General features: G+C 47.1%; 1 protein-coding gene across 2 annotated transcripts in view; it reads left to right on the forward strand.

The window, feature by feature from the left end:
* Nucleotides 1–16,960, forward strand: part of DNAI1 (dynein axonemal intermediate chain 1) — a 59,508-nt gene that overhangs the window by 24,009 nt on the left and 18,539 nt on the right. The window contains exons 3-12 of one of the 2 annotated variants that reach the window (XM_030293169.1): nt 120–218; nt 407–487; nt 2,329–2,455; nt 2,724–2,851; nt 3,097–3,216; nt 4,197–4,256; nt 5,467–5,601; nt 8,505–8,589; nt 11,901–12,018; nt 12,304–12,347. In XM_030293169.1, the coding sequence (XP_030149029.1) occupies nt 120–218; nt 407–487; nt 2,329–2,455; nt 2,724–2,851; nt 3,097–3,216; nt 4,197–4,256; nt 5,467–5,601; nt 8,505–8,589; nt 11,901–12,018; nt 12,304–12,347 (997 nt within the window). The remainder of the gene's footprint in view (nt 1–119; nt 219–406; nt 488–2,328; nt 2,456–2,723; nt 2,852–3,096; nt 3,217–4,196; nt 4,257–5,466; nt 5,602–8,504; nt 8,590–11,900; nt 12,019–12,303; nt 12,348–16,960) is intronic. The other variant, XM_030293170.1, reaches the window with a different exon arrangement.

Consider the following 16,960-nt stretch of genomic DNA (forward strand, 5'->3'; position numbering starts at 1 on the left):
TGAGTGGTCTGTTGTGCATTTTGTATTCTACTTATCAGGGGCAGAGCTTGGCTTCTGGGAGGATTTGTGAATGAAGGGAGAGCACTGCTTGCTGATCCTCATGTGAGGTTGTTGTCCAGGATGAAGATTCAGGGACTGAAGTGGGAGAAGGAGCAGATGAATGGGCCCAGTCCAAAGCCACAGTTAGACCCCCTGACCAGCTGGAGTTGACTGATGCGGTGAGTGAGCAGCATCCTGCCCTTGCCCCTTCTACCTTCTCTACCCTCAGAGATGTGTTCTTTCATAGTACTGATTAGGAGCCTGCACAGAACCTGGGTGTGAGATGTCTGCTGACACCCTGAGGAGCCCTCCCAAATCTCAGAAGAGGTGTGGCCCTTTGGTATTTCTTGGTATTTCTCTCCCTTAGGAGCTAAAGGAGGAGTTCACCCGCATTCTGACAGCCAACAACCCACATGCACCCCAGAACATCGTCAGGTACAGCTTCAAAGTAAGTCATCCCCTCTGGGGTAGGGGACTCTAGGTGCTCCTTGGTTTGGCAGTGACTTGCTACATTCCAAAAGCTTCTCTGCTATTAGAGAGATCACCTTTAAACTCTGGTCTTTGACCAGAACCTTGAAATTTTACATGGAATTTTCCAGAGATTTAAAAAATTCCATAATGAATCTCCCTTGAAATCTTATTCAGTACTTATTACGTGTCAGACACTGTTAATAAATTATTTTCTGGGCACTTGGGTGGCTTAGTTGGTTGAGTGACTCTTGATTTCAGCTCAGGTCATGACCCCAGAGTCATGGGATTGAGCCCTGCGTTGTACTCCGCACAGAGTGTGGAGCCTGCTTATGATTCTCTCTCTCTCTCCCTCTGCCCCTTTCTCAGGCTCATGCTCTATCTAATATTTTTTAAACAGTAATAAATAAATTATTTTCATTATTTTCAATACTTATAACTATCCTAAAAATTAGATATTATTATCTTCATTTTACATATGAAAAAAATGAAGCGTAGAGTGGTTAAGCCCAAGGTCATGCAGAAAATAGGGGAAGGAATCAGGATTTGAATCCATTCTGCCCACCAACATAGACCATGCTTTTAATAACTGCACTGTTTCATTTCCCATCCATCTGAGTTACTGAGAGAAGAAGGGCTTTGTGATGACTTCTTAAGGCAGAGTGTCCCAACCTATGTGCAGAAATAGTGATTCTTTCAGCTCTCCAGAGGCAGGTGGGTTTGATACAGCTGGAGCCCATGGGCTGGTTTCCTCTCCAGTGAGTTTACCCTAGTGTGTCATACAAATACAACAATATTCTATGTGACTTTAAAAGGGCTGGGAAGATATATTTTGATAGAAGGAAGGAAACCTTGGTCTCAAAGTCAACAGTACAACTAAGATGCTTGTCAATATGGAGGCTGTCTAGAAGAACCAGACTAATAGGCCCTGTGAAAGCAGGGATCATATCTGCTTTTGTTAAGCTTTATGTCTCTGGAACCTAGAAAATACTTGGCATGTTGGTGTGCCTGGGTGTCTCAGTTGGTTAAGCATCTGACTTAGGCTCAGGTCATGATCTCACAGTTCGTGGGTTTGAGCCCCACATCGGGCTCTGTGCTGACAGCTTGGAGCCTAGAGCTTGCTTGGATTCTGTGTCTCCTTCTCTCTCTGCCCCTCCCCTGCTCATGCTCTGTCTCTCTCAAACATAAATAAACATTAAAAAAATTAAAACAAAATACTTGGCATGTTGTATTTGTTTAAAAATTAGTTGTTGAAGAATAAATGAACAAGGTTACCTAGACTTTAAGACTAGCCCTGATTTTCATTTTCTGGACATTTTATAAACTGGACAAGTGCCAAACTCAAACATTTTCTAGCTATCTGTGGCCTTTTGTATGGAAACAGGGGAATTGGAGATTTGGTATCTCTGAGGATCTCTCCAGCCCTCACATTCACTAAATACTGTTCAGAGTAGGCCAGGCCAGGTATGTTTGAGGACTATGCGTGACCTGCCTCAAATCTGTGATGAAACAGGTATACCAGGATTGCTTGGCATGGATGTAAGAGCCAGTGATAGACAAATCCAGGGCTATTCAAAATTGGAAAGAAAAGATATTTAAAAATATGTCTTTTATGAGAATTTTTAAAAATTTTATTTCATTTGCCTCCTCTTTAAGCTGCAATGCAATGAAAACTTCAGGTTAACTGAGGATTTGATGAGATCTATATATATCGTTAACAGATGGGCCACGTTAAGCCTTATAGAATGAAGGCAGACTACATTCTGACTCCAGCAGCCCTTTTCAGGACTTTTGGTCTTACCCAGTCTTCTCTCCTCTTAGGAAGGCACATATAAGTTTATTGGCGTTGTGAACCAACTGGCAGTTCACTTCAGCCAGGTTGGGAACCTGATCCCTAAAGACTCGGATGAAGGACGACGGCAGCACTACCGTGATGAGTTAGCAGCAGGTAGGCCTCAGGTCAGCCTGATGCTACAGCCCAGAGCCTCGTCCCCTCTCTGTGGTTACCCTAGGGAGCAGATCACTAAGCCATAACTTTGCAGAGCCTCTACTTACATAAAGTCCAACAGCTGGCTGTCCTGGATAGGTCTGGGAGTTAACCCATGAGAACCCTGGTGTAGGTGAGGTCTCAAAAGCAGGAACCAAGAAAGCCTTGCCCTACCAGGGGATGGGGGAGGAGGCCTGGACTTTGGGTTCATCTGCAATATCCTACCAAGGTTCTCAGGAGTCCACCAAGGTGGTGATTTCAGAAACTGAAATCCTTGAAGAAGAAGAAGAGCCTAAGGAATCTGAAGCTGAAGCTGAAACTGAAGCTGGGAGTCAAATAGATATGCCTGCAGCTGAGGTACAGTATAATATTGTTCCCATCTCTCCCCTTACAGCTCTAGCTGTGGATGGAAGTTTCAGGGGTAACTTGTTATGGGGTGGGGCTGAAGGTAAGATGTTAGAGGCTGCAGGTTGCCAATGCCTCTGGCATCATCACCCTCTCCCTCTTCTATCCTATCCTAAGACATGACTTCTCCCCACTCCTGACTCCCCACCATCTTCTTGTCACAGCTGAGCCCTGGTCCTATGGGTCTTTTTTTCCAGGCAGCTGAAAAAGTGACTGAAGAAGAATTGATGACTCCTAAGCAGCCCAAGGAGCAAAAGCTCACCAACCAGTTCAACTTCAGTGAGAGGGCCTCACAGACCTTAAACAACCCTCTCCGGGTAGAGCAGCCCCACCCCAGCCCCTTTACCTCACAGCTCTGTACTGTGCATGGCAGGAAAGGAACAGGCCTGACTCCAGCCTCAGTAGCTCTTGGCCTGGAAGGGTGACAGGCATGCACCACAGTTAAATTCTCTGAGGAGAGCTTGAAGCATGTGTTCAGTCCTTATAAGCCATCCTCATGGGAGTTCAGAGTGGGTAACAAGGAATCTGGAGCCCTTCAACTGAGACTGAAGCATGTAAGGGCCTTGAAGATGAGGTCAAGATCTGGGGGAGAGAGGAGAGGCCAGATGTGCCAGGGAGGCAGGACTAAGAGCCAGTTTGACTGAAGTTGATGGTCTCTGTGATAGACTAACTAGAAAAGGCTGGAAAAGCTCCCTGGCTCATAAGTATGGAGGACCCTGAGTACAGGCTGAAAGAATCTCTCAGGATTTCAGGGGAGAGACTCACATATGTAAGACAGTGTTTTACAGAAATGAATCTGTAAATGGAGGGCAGAAGTCTACATGGTGGGTTTATGGCAGATTCTAATCACACTGTGTACTCCCTATTCAGTAATCTGGGTGATACACAATGAGGAGGGAGTGCATTCCCATGGTGGAGCCACAGGCCCCAGTATTAGGGAGAAGTCTTCTCAGGGTGAGGGATATTAGTCCAGTAGCTTGCCAGGGGATGACCTCTGTGTCTTGCATCTAAAGGCTGGCCAGAGCCCTGCCTAACCCCCACTTAGTTGAACTGGCATAATCAGGCTTCATTGCCCCCTATTTCTAGCTTAGTCTTCTGAAGGAAGCTTAGAAGGAAAATGTAGGCTTTCACTGCATCATTTCATCCTTTGTTCAGCCCCTCTTTACTTCCCAGTTCTGTGTCCCATCCCTCCCCCTGCTCCAACTGAAATGCTTCACCCATGGATGGATATACTGTTGGGTTAAGTGAGAAGGAGTTGAGGGCTCTCCGTTGGTTTCTTGTTGTCATTGTTCACTAGGACCGAGAATGCCAGATGGAACCTCCTCCCAGGACAAACTTTTCGGCTACAGCTAATCAGGTGAGACCCTGGGTCAATCTAAAAGTCATCACCACACCCCCACCTCTCCACCTCATGCATCCTTGTCAAAGATTCCTCTAGCAGCCTGCCCTCCTCACCCATCCATCTCCATGCTCCTTGTCCAGGCTCTGAACATCAGGCATATTAGACAGTAGGTCCCCACCTAGTGAGCTGTGGATCAGCCACATGCCTCTCAGGGGCAAGACTATCAAAGAGGGAAATAGGCATGGCTTCCAACTCTCTATAGTCACCCCATGCTGACTCTGAAGTGTTAGCACTCTAATCTGTCCTTCCAGCAGTCTTAATTGTTCCTGCAGACCCTCTTTCCCCCTCAAATTCTACTGGATAGCCATGCTGATTTGAGCAGGATATGGTGCCAGGAGACCTGAGCTCAGGCTCCAACTTTGCTGTTCATACTGTAAGACCCTGGGCAAACCGTGTCACCCTTGATGCTTCAATTTCTATTTCTCTGTCAAGCGAGGACAACAAGCAGCCTTGAAGGGCTGTTGGAAGGCTCTGAATGAGATAACAAACATTGAATTATGTTGTGGTGTGGAGTACTGGCCCATGGTGAATTGTTAATATAAGGTGTGTCTATCTGGCCTCCAGGTGGCAGTGACTGCCCAACTCTGGAGAGCACACAGTGATCTGGGTTTTTCCCCCCATATCCTTGCTGCTTCCTTTGTTATGATCCTTGAGCTTCTCTTGCTGTCAGATGCAGTTAGCAGGAGTTCCCTTACTTTTTGTTTATCTTTTTATGCTCAGAAGGTGTGGTCAGTGCTGTAGTTAGCCAAACATGAACTAGAAAGTTTATCACATCTCCATGGGGGAAACATTTTTTAAATTTCCTAGTTCAGAGTCTTATAAATCACCAAGAAAAATGTGATCCACCTTGACATTTGCCCATTTGTTTTGCCTAGTAGGATTTGTAGTTTGCAGCAATACTGATCTCCAGCTGATAACTGAGCCCCTGAGCTGCAGGGTGGAAAGCCCATCCCAGAACTGCCCTGAGAATTCCTTCATTCCTGTCCTAGAGCTGACAGCACAGAAGACAGACATTGAATACATACAGTGGGCCAAGTAGAGGATGCTATAGAGGCATGTGACAGGGCCTGACATAATCTATTTCTCAAGCTCCAAAAGCTGAATAGAAGCTGGCTGGGTGAAGATTTTGCCCTGCAATGAACCTTCTCATCTTGCCCTTGCCTAGTGGGAGATCTACGACGCCTATGTAGAGGAGCTTGAGAAGCAGGAAAAGACCAAAGAGAAAGAGAAGGCAAAGACACCAGTGGCTAAAAAAATGGGGAAGATGGCCATGAGGAAGATGACATCTATGGAGTCCCAGGTTTGGTGGGGTTTCCCATGGATCTGTCACAGAGAATGACTGAGTGGGATCTTGGTCTCTTGGTAGAGAGAAGCCTGGCTATCTGGAAGGACTTTAAAGACCTTAGGTGGGGAGCTAATGTTGAAATATGAATAGTTCTTTCCTTGTAGGAAGGTTTGAAGAGAGCCACAGCTGCCTCTGGCATTCCACACCTCTTCCCAATCTTATATAGGTCTGGAGGCCAGCAAGGATTCAGGGTTTGGGGGCTAGGCGGCAACAGAAGACACGAATGTTATTGAAAGCCCAATGCACACCCTGAAAGAGCTCAGGAGTCTTCTCAGGATGGGGTGGGATGTGATAATAAGGCACCACCTCCCTGAGCAAGGGGTCATGGGGCTTTGGAGAGTGATTTGCTCTTTGACCTTCAGTCCTTGGGTTATTTGTGCTCAATCTTTTAGGTGAGTCTTATGGGCCAGGTGCTAAGTCAGGGCTGATAACAGACACCAGCAGGTTCAGGCTGATGGGTGTGGCCACTCTGGGCTGGATTTACCATGAAGAAACATAATAGGAGTCATTATAGGGTCTATTTTGTGGGGCTCATTGTGAGTATAGCCAGCGTAGGTTTGGGGATCATTATGGAAGTTATAGTGATAGGTCCCCACAAAGAAGATCACCACAGAGAGATGCTGAAGGGCCACATTTGTCCTTTCAACACAAAGAAAGCTGAATCAGGAGCCAGAGTCCCAGTATGGATGTGTTTGACCTGTAATAGGATGGGAAAGATGAGGTCTGGATTCAGCACCCTGGAGAGCTCCCAGATAGCTCTCCGGGAAGCGATTTTGCTATGGAAGCCAGATGAGTTTAAGTAAGTTTTGCTTACTTTGTCTGAGGTATGCCCACTTCCACTCAATTACATGTCCCTGATAAAATCACATTTTCTGGTAGTTTTAAGAGTTCCCTGCTTTGGCTTAATATAAACTGCCCCAATTCCATTTCATTCAATTACAGACCAAGCACTTGTGATCATGATCATGCTGAGTACTGGAACTCTGAAGTGAAAGATGAAGTCCCTGTCCCATGGGTTGCCCTGTCCAGACCCTTGACTTCCCCTGTACTATTCCCTAGAGGTTAGGAGCTTCAGAGAGGGTGTTAGCCTGGGTCAAGTTTCACTTGAAGATCCATCAAGGGTTTGGCTATAGGCTGTGTGCTAGGACTATTATTGCAGAAACTTTAACTGCAGCCACCAGGACCCAGAGAAGAAAAGAAATATCCCTGTGGCTGAAAGTGAAAATTGTCCTTGGGTCTAAGCCCTTGGGATCTAACATGTATATCAGACTTGGTGTCTAATATGTCCAGGGAAGTAGGACTGCACTTTCTTCCAGCTTTGGTTGACATTGAAGCCTGTGATGCAGGCAGAGCTCAGTTCTCTGGACCAAGAAGCTACAGTGAAGGCATAACATTGTGGGATATAAGATACCCCCCAACATCAGTGAATACCTTAGTGTGCAACCTGTAAGCAAGGGAATTGAGTTTTAACTGGGAATCTCAAGTACTGGCCCTGGCTATCTGTAGAACAGAGTGATCTTTTGCTCAGGCCCAGTGCATGCACAGAGTGACACCCCTTTCTCAGAGACCTGCATCTGACGAGGTTGGTATAAAACTCAAGTGAGTGGGAGGGGGAAAGCAGAATAACTCTATGATACCCTGTAGGAAAGTCTGCAATGATAGATCTCAGATTTCTGTCTCATTAATCATTTGGATGAATATACAGAAATGAATGCAGGCTTGTATGATCTGAAAGATTAGGATGGGAATGGCAGAAAGGTCTGAGAGGCCACAAATTTAGTCAGAACCAATAAAAAGCTGTGTCTTCTCAAGTAGTATAGTATCCAGAACAAGGGAGGCAGTGGTCCACCACACATCTGGAACCTGGAGACTGCCAGGACCATGCAAAGGTGGTCAGACTGGTGAGGGCCTGGCTTTCTGTGTGGGCCCGAGGGCATGGGACCTGGAATCCACAGAGTTGAGTTTATATCCTGGCTTTGCTACTTATTAGCTAGGTTTTTCTAACCTGTTTCCTCATCTGTAAAGACATCCTAATGATCTTACTTTGTAAGATTGTTGTGAGAACCCAAGATTATGTATAGTTGCTAGTATAGTACAATGACCCCAGATGCAGGTGGCATTATCCATCCCCGCTGTATCATGTGTACTCTAAGACTCAGAGAATTTAAGTAACTTACCTAAAGTTGCCAACTGGCTCCTTCCTAATGCATGAGATAGGAAGGGAATGAAGGTCTGTGTGGCTCCAGAATCCATTCTCTTAACCACTGCCTGATGCTGGCACTGCTAGTAAATCTCATTTTCAACAGCCATGGGCCTGGTGCTCTGAAGCTCCTCAAGGGTTGCCCACTCAGCTGGTTTCTTCCTGCAGTGGGCAAGGCCTTAGATTAGGAGTCATTTCTGCCTTTTACTCCCTGTATACAAGCATATCTGTTGGACCAGAAGCTCTCTGAGGCTTTAATGAGAGTCTTTGTCATTGCCTGAGATGATAAAACCTCTCTGTCTCCACTAAAGAAGCCTCCTACCTCCCATTTTCTGCTCTCCCCTTCAATACTCTTCAATGTCTTGTGTTGTGCTCTGAGATATGCCTTCTCCAGAACAAGTTCAGAATGAAAGAGTACAAGACAGGCTGTACCCAGGGGCCAAGTATGGCAGTGCAAACTCCTTGTGCCATTTAAGAGCTGGGCATTCCCCAAAGGGGGTGGTGAGGTGATCTGGCTTTGGAGGCATGAAGAGATATCTTTACAGAGCTATCCGGGGTGGGTGGTGTCAGAGAGAAAATTGCAAGTCTGGGCTGTGGCTCAAGACATAACCTTTCCAGGTGCTAGCTAAGAGGGCCTGTGGCCTCTGTATCTCCACAGAGTGATGACATCACCAAAGTGACTCAGGCTGCTAAAATCGTGGAGCGAATGGTCAACCAGAACACTTATGATGATGTTTCTCAAGGTAAGATTTGAAGTGCTGGCAACTACTATTACTGCCTGTATTAAAAATTCCTCATACAAGGCAAGTATTTGAGTGTCCCATGCTAGGTACTATAGGGGTGCAAGAGGAGAAAAACTAATCCCTTCCTCCTCTGGATGTCACTAGAGAGACAAGACACACACAGGTCAACTACAAACAATGGAATAAGAAAAATGGGTATAGTGATGAGATCTGACAATAGTGCAGCAAAACTTACATATTAGTGATCCAATGTCATCTTTGCAACAGTCTGGGAGGTAGGCAGAGCATAGAGTATTACCCCTACTTTACACAAGAGGCAGGTAAGGGCAAGTCTACCTGGCTGCTGAATGGCAGAGAGGACCCAAATCTAGGTCTTGAGTTTCCTAATTCTGTGCTCTTTCTCTACTGTGTCCAGCTTGGAGATAATATAAATGCTAGAATGCAGACTGAAACTGCTCTGGGGATCCTCAAGAATGGAAGAAGAGAAACGAGGGATGAGTGGCAACAGTCAAGGAAGGCTGTAGGGAGGGCTAAGCTAGGTGCCAAGGGATAAGCAGAGTGTGAGTAGACTAGCAGAAGGGCAGATGTTCTGGGCAAGGGACAGCAAAAGCAGTGACTCGGTGGTAAAAATGAATGGGACTGGTCTCTGGGGATAGAGTGCAGCAGGCTCAATGATTCAAACAGGGGTTTCTTGGAAAGTAGTGAAAGCTCAGGCTACAGAGGTGATTGGAGGCAGTTAATGAAGGGCCTGGAATATCTCAGGGAATCTGAGATTTTTCTGCAGACAGTTCAAAGATTCTGTCCAGGCAGGAACACAGCCCAGTGAGAGTATGTCTGGAGAAGGATGCAATTGGACAGAATACAGGGACAGAGACAAAAATGAGGTTCAGGTGTGGGGTGGAGTGGGCCTCACCACACCTTTTCCAGGAAATGGAGAAAAGGAAACAGCTATAAGAGTGAAAAACCAGCACCAGCATTCACTGGGAATGGCCTATGTACTGGGCATTGTGCTGTGCAATTTACTTCTATTATTTTATATCATCCTGACAGACACACTGTCAGGTGAATTCCATTATTATCTCCATTTTATAGGTGATAGATTTGGGCTATGGTTACTTGTTCAAAATAGTAGCTAGTATGACAAATGAGTGGTACAATCAGGACTTGAACACAGCCCCTTAGATCCATAGCTGAAGCACTTCATCACAAAGCTACAGAGCCACTGGGCTGGAAGAGACTTTTCAAAAAAAAAAAAAAAACATTCAATAAGTCTATGCTGGTGATTAATTAGTGATGAAGTGAAGAAAGAGATTTATTCAGAAATGCTTAAATCCTGGGGGCCTGGGAAATTCTGGTGTCTTTGACAGAGCCAGGGAAACAGAATCCTTCCCAGGGCATGAACAGCACATTCCCAAGTGGCTTGTATTTCCCTAAGAGGTTGTGCATTTATTTGGAGCAGCTGCCTCCCCAAAGTTGGCAGCTCCTTGTTGCTGGCTGGTCTCCTTTGCTGACAGCCTAGGGCTCTTCTTGGTGACTTGATGCTCATTGCTCACCCATGGGACATAGAAACCAGGGCTGCCAAGACCAGAAGCCTAAACAAGCCCCCTTGTTATCATTCAGGCTGGAAAACAACCTTGAGTGCTTTTCAAAGCTGTCAAAGTACACAGCAGCTGTGAATGAATTTGTCACTCACGCAGCTTGGCTTCCTGAAACCCAGCCTCTGCAACCAGCCCACCAAAGGGCTGCAAACACGATTAATATCCATGGAGAAATTGGCCTTGGTGAACCTTTTTCATTTGTAAGAACACAATCACATAAAAATGCATTGAACTTTGATTTTTTTTAATTGCATACTCTTTTCCCTTTGGGAAAGTGTAATCATGAAGAAGTGAAAACAGAGAAGTATTACCAATTAATCTCCTTCTGAAATGAAGTATTTTCAAAGATAGCCTAAGCTCAGGGATCTCTGATATGATCAAGGCTCATGCCTCTGATCACTCAAGTCTTTTTTTATTCTGAGACATGTTTGAGGTTTGAATGTAGTCCCACAACCTCAAGGCTGGGGGCAGTGCCTGGGCATGTCCTTGACCGTGTTGGATGAGAGGATTAGTTTTCTAATGGGTTACCCTTGATTGGAAAAAAGACAGAAACTTTTCACTTCTGTTGATTTATTTCATCGCACTCTTTGAACAGTCATTGGGTGTCTGCTCTATGGCTGGCCCTGTGCTAGGCACTGCAAGTCAAGAGATGAATATAACATGCTTCCTGCTCCCCAGGAGCTGTCTGGTATGAGAGACAACCAAAAGGATAAATAGAAGCAACACAGTATGACAGACATTTCAGTAGAGACAGGGCTGGAATGGAGGAAGAAATGAATTCTGCTCAACAAGAAAGTGAAGGTCTCATAGAGGAGAAAGAGTTTAATCTGGATCTTCAATGAATAGGAGTTTGCCAGGAAGATGAAGGAGCAGAACATTTCAGACACTGATACAGAGGTTATGTGAACACCTGGCTGGAAATGACATGGAAGTCATGGTCTGGAGCCTTGGTTTGACCACGGAGCCATGTGCAAGGGGAGCCATTGGGGGATTTTCAGTGGGTTGAAGGAGGTAGTATGGTGAGGTGATTTATTTATTTGCATTCAGGTAGCTCTGTGGAGCATGGACTGGAGGAGGAGTTACTGGAGGTGGGCAGACCAATTAGGAGGATGGTGTAATAATCCAGGCAATGGCTCTTGGGGCCTGGGCAGTGGCTATGGGTTTGGAGAGAAATGAATGGATTAAAAGTAGTCAGAAGGAAAATATGAGAGATGATGGAGAGACCAGTCAAGGATTACTCACGTTTCTGGCTCAGACAACTGGAAGGACAGATGGAGCTTTTGCCTAAGTTGGAGGAAACGGGAGGCAGAGACAGTTTAGGGCTGGAGATGAACTTAAGTTCAGAGAACCCATCAGGGATCCAAGAAGCTTCACCATAGTGGGGTTTAGCCACAGATACAAGGACGGACAAACCTGGGATTTTATCTATGAGGACGTGGCTACTTTATTGTAATTTGCCTCCAACAACAGGGATGACAGTAACAATAACACGTATAGAGAGCTTACTAGGTGCCAGGTATTTTTCCAAGTACTTTACATATATTAACATTTAATCCTCACGACAGTCCTTTGAGATAGGTACTATTACTGTTCTCACTTTGAAACACAAAGAGTCTGATTGTTTGGGCCAAGGAGATACAGACAGAAAGTGGCGGACCTGGGCTTGCCATAAAATGGCAGTCCTAGGGCTGATTCAGCCTATGTTTGTTTAAGATTTTAAGTACTATGAGGATGCTGCCGACGAATACCGAGACCAGGAGGGTACTCTGCTGCCGCTCTGGAAATTCCAAAATGACAAAGCCAAGCGCCTGGCCGTCACCGCCCTCTGCTGGTGAGTGTAGACATTGCAGCAAACCCGGAGCCCCTGAGCGCCTGCTGGGTGCCAAGCCCCGAGCATGGCACTTCTACTGCACTTAACTACTTTGAGGATGACACGTAGCATTATAGAAAAAAAACGAGACTGGGATTCTTAAGGGATTGTGGGATTATCCCAGGTCTCAACACTCAACAGTAGATATCTGCAGCATAGTTAGGCACCAGTATTCATGGGAACGCTCATGTCCACAGGAAAGCCATGTTCATTTCCTGGGCCAATGGGTTCCTATTTCTTTTGCAGGAACCCAAAGTACAATGATCTGTTTGCAGTGGGACATGGCTCCTGTAAGTAATCTGGCTATTTGTTCCTTTGCTCACTCAATCAGCAAACATTTAAGTACCTATTCAATGCAGAGCTCTTTGCCAGATGTGAAAGAAGTAAGATGACTAAGATATAGTCACTTCCCTCAAGGGGCTCACAGTCTAATGGGGAAGACTGACAGTCATACCAGCAATTGGTGCTGGGTGAAGGAATATACCAAAGTGAGCCTTGAATGTGTTATTGTGGTGAAGAAAGAGGGGAGGCACTTCTGACAGAGGGACCAGCATATGCAAAGGTCCAGAAGCACAAGAGATATGGGAGGAAATGAAGCTGTTGAAGAAGCCAGGGTTGGCCCCCAAAGGGTTTGGGAAGTCATTCTAAGAAGTTGGACATTCTCCTGAGGGGAAATCACTGAAGGAATTTGAGAAGCACAGGGACAGAACCAGTGCAGGGGGAATTGCAGGCATGAGACTGGGTGGGAGCTGGGAAACCAGTTAGGAGGCTGGTAAGGAACCCCAAGAAGAGATGGCAGTATCTGGACCACGACTTTGGACCGGGGATGGAGAAGTAGGTTTGGTAAGCTTGAGAAGGTAGGCTGGACCAGACCTGGGGAGAGATTGGATGGTGAGGCTGAGGGAGGGAAGTTTCCTGATCCAGCCCCGGGAACAGGCAGGGGTGGGGGCAAGGGCTTGATATTCATCACTTGGCCCCTGGGCCCTGGAAGACCACTATTGTCCAGGGTGTTCTCACTCCTGCCAGTGCCCCCCTCACCCCTGCAGCAGGAGGCAGCACTGTGGTAACTGTGGTAGTTTGCTTAGCCTTCATGTTCCATGGTCCCTGCAGAAGCCACTACCTCCAAGCTGGCCTGGACATTCCCTTTTCCTAACGGGAGAGGGCCCCACACTTCATGTTAGCGCAGCTCCCAAGCTAACAGCATGTTCCCTGGCTGGGAGGATCAGCTTCTGTGAACAGAAAAAACCTTCCATTCTCCAAGCTTCTCCTGGCTGGCAGACATGCAAGCTCCTGTGCTCTACCCCTCAGACCGCCTGTCCACCCAGCCCATTCTTTGACCAGGGTGCGGGAGGTGGGAGGGAGGGCAAGGAGGAGTTGGTGTTTATCATTCCTCTCAGGGAGGAGACCTTGGAGCTGCTCCCAGTCTCGTGGTCTGGGCTGCCTTTGAGGATGCCCTAAATGCCCGCTTTGTGTCCCCACTCCTGAGGGTGGGCTGCTGCCAAGCTGGAAGCACCCTCCCCCTCTGGCAGAGAACTAGCACATTCCTCCTGCTCTGCTGCAGCTACTGGGCTTGGAACAGGACCTGGGGGCTGGGCAGGCCCTCCAAGGAGTGGGTGTGGACCCCCTGTGAGGCTCCTCTCAGCCCAGGCTCTCTGCCCAGGACGGAGGCAGGGGTGAGGGAGGCTCCCTAGCAGGTTGGAGGAGAAACTGCATCAGTTCTACCCCCATCCTCCTCTCACCCAGGGCCAGAAGCAGGGTGGCAGGCTGGTTGGGGTCGTGCAGAGGCTACCCACAGGGGCAGCTTTAGCCAGGAACAGTGAAGAAGAGTAACCCACCCTTCAGGAATAGATGACTCCAAGCCTGACAGACCCAATGGTCTCCTTTAGGCAGGCATGCACCCAGGAAAGGTCTCCTTGTCCCTTGCTGGACACATGGCAGACCTTCTGGCTGGAGGGTCACTTCCCAGTGGTGTGACCTGGGGCCAAAAGTGTCTTCTTTTTTTTTTTTTTTTTAATTTTTATTAAAAAAATTTTTTTTTTACATTTATTTATTTTTTGAGACATAGAGAGACAGAGCACAAGTTGGGGAGGGGCAGAGAGAGAAGGAGACAAAGAATCCAAAGCAGGCTCCAGGCTCCCAGCTGTCAGCACAGAGCCCGACATGGGGCTCGAACTCACAAACCGTGAGATCACGACCTGAGCTGAAGTCAGACACTTAACTGACTGAGCCACCCAGGTGCCCCCAGAAGTATCTTCTGAGCCTTGGCTTCCTTATTGGTGACATGAAGAAACTGACACCTGCCAGACTTCCTGGGCTGTTGCTAGACACACTTGAAAGAAAAGCAAATGGGCCCTGTGAACTATAAGAACTACCCACATATAAAGGACAATCATTGTTGATTTGTCTGTCATTCTGTCCCCTCTCTTTCCTGCAGGAGTCTCAGGGGACCTAAGCAGAGAAAGGGGGCTGTGGGGATGGAAGAGAATCAGACAAGCCCCTACCTACTCTAAAGATCAGGCCCCAGCAGCAGCGGTGGTGGTATTTGCTGTTGCTGCTACTGGCACCAGAGTTATTGGCCAGCTTGCATGTGGGCATCTTTCTCCAGAACCTTGCACATCTCAGCACCATTCTGCAGAGGCCTGAGCAGAGCCAGTCTGCGCTGAGACTCAGAAGGGCTCCTGCATTCATTTCTGAGGTCACCTCTGGGAGTCCTGTGCTCTCGAATACCCCGAAAGCCCCCTGGAAGAAAGAGGGCAAAGCTGAGGCAGGGAAAAAACTAGGCACCCTAGTTACCGGATGGGGTCACTGTGAGGAGCAGCTGGGCCGCCAGCATCACACTGACTTTGGAAACTCCCAGATGCCAGCCTCCCAGCATCAGACTTTGTCTCAGGCAGACAAACACTGGAGTGAGAATTTGGGTTTGTTGTTGGATTTGATACTGATGAGCTCAGCCCAGACCTCCTTTTGCCTGGAATTCCCAGATATTTATTCTATAACACTGCCAAGAAGGTCGTTGGAAGGGGTAGGCACGTACCTAAGAAGGACTGGGGCCACTCTCCTATTTGGGCATAGAGCAGGTTGGCTGGAGCAAGGCCAGGTCAGGAGCAAATGGGTGGAGAAAAGGGAGTCCAGGAAATTGCCTGCAATAGCAAAGACACATTTGCACCTGCCTCCCCTGTGTGGCTACTGGGTATGAGATGGTGGGGATGTCAATCTGCATATAAGGCAGACACTGGGATGTCCCCTAGGGCCAGGCTCCATGTCTCAGCAGAGTGGAAAAAGATGCTGTCAGCAGGTGAAAGCAGATGGAGGAACATTGGAGGGCAAGGGAAAGTAGTCTAGGAAGGGATGGCCCATGGGGCAAAGCTAGGATGCAATTCTATCAGCCTACTGTACTGAAGGGGTCCTTTCCAGCCCGTTAGCCAGTTGATAGCAGGGAAATGAGGACTCCTCATGATCTGTTGGGCAGAGATGGTGGAACAGATCCTGGACACTCTGTGTGGTTCTGACTGGCTATCGCACGGAGATGAGGAAGAAGCTTCCCAGTGGGCTACATCTAAGAAAGGCAGAAGAGCTAGCTGTCCCTCAGCCCCGCTTCCCTCTGGGAGCAGCCATTAAAAGGGGCCAAAGTCAGGCCCTGAGTCCCAGCACTAAACCCTTTGCCACTCTGTACCATCACATCCTGGCCTGTCTGTGAGATTGCCTAGGCCAGAGATACACTTGTAGGGACTTAAATCTTTCCTGATCATTTATTTGTCAGCTTCACTAATTAAGCAGTGTTAATTTCATTTACTGAAAATGGAAATTCATCCACCTCATTTCTCCCTGTTCATCCTCCACACACAAAATCCATCACTCCTCAGCTGCAGGCTGCGTAAAATTTACAGGACTAATTATGTTGTCAGGTCTCTTTGTAAATACAGTCCATAAAGGCCACTGTGCTCGCTGGGTTGTAGTGCAAGGGCATTCCCGTTGTTAGTTTAATTACTGGTTAGTTATTTAGGTTCTCAAATGTTTGCCTCATTTTCCCTAAATCAAATTAAATGTCCCGCTTGATGTATTCTGTCTCCAAGGCCTTGCTCTTATTTCCTACACTGTTTAAATATGACTTCTAATCGGATGAGAGTGCTCGGCAAAGCCCAGCTGCCTGGGAGACTGAACCCAGCCTGGCACCATGGCCTCTGGGCCATCCTGGAGGTTTGGAACCCTCTAGCACTGATGCCATTTCTTGGGGAAGCCTTGGGCTGGTCCCCTGCCTTTGGAAACTAAAAATCCTAACCCAAAGGGCATTTCTATTCCTGGAGTCCAAGGTGGCAGGGCTAGGTGTAGGAAACTGAGGGAGGGTTTCGTTATTGTGGTTAGAACAGCTGGGGATCATTGCATCCATCCTCCTGACTTCTAGAAACACTGCTTCCAAACCATCCCAAGAAAGATTATTATCTATGGGACTTCTCCCTCTGATTCCTAGAAGTAGAGTCTGGATCAAACCTCCCCGAATGCCTATATTTGTTTCCTATTGCTACTGTAACAAATTGCTACAATAATGCCACAAACATAATGGCTTCAAACAACATGAATTTATTATCTTACAGTTCTGAATGTCAGAAGTCTAAAATGAGTTTCACTGAGAAAAAAAAAATCAGTTGTCAGCAGGGCTTCAATCCTTTTGGAGGCTTTAGGGGAACATCCATGTCCTTGCCTTTTCCAGCTTCTAGAAGCTGCCCATATTCCATGGCTTGTGGCCCCCTTCCAGCTAGCAATTGCATTATTCTGACATCTCCTCTGACTCTCCTGCCTCCCTCTTTCCCTTATAAGAACCGCTGTGATTACACTGAGTCCACTCAGATAATCCACTCAGATAATCTCCCTGTCTCAAGGTCTTTAACTTAATCACATCTGCAAA

The sequence above is a fragment of the Lynx canadensis genome, chromosome D4 (assembly GCF_007474595.2).
Source record: "Lynx canadensis isolate LIC74 chromosome D4, mLynCan4.pri.v2, whole genome shotgun sequence".
Lineage (NCBI taxonomy): Eukaryota > Metazoa > Chordata > Mammalia > Carnivora > Felidae > Lynx > Lynx canadensis.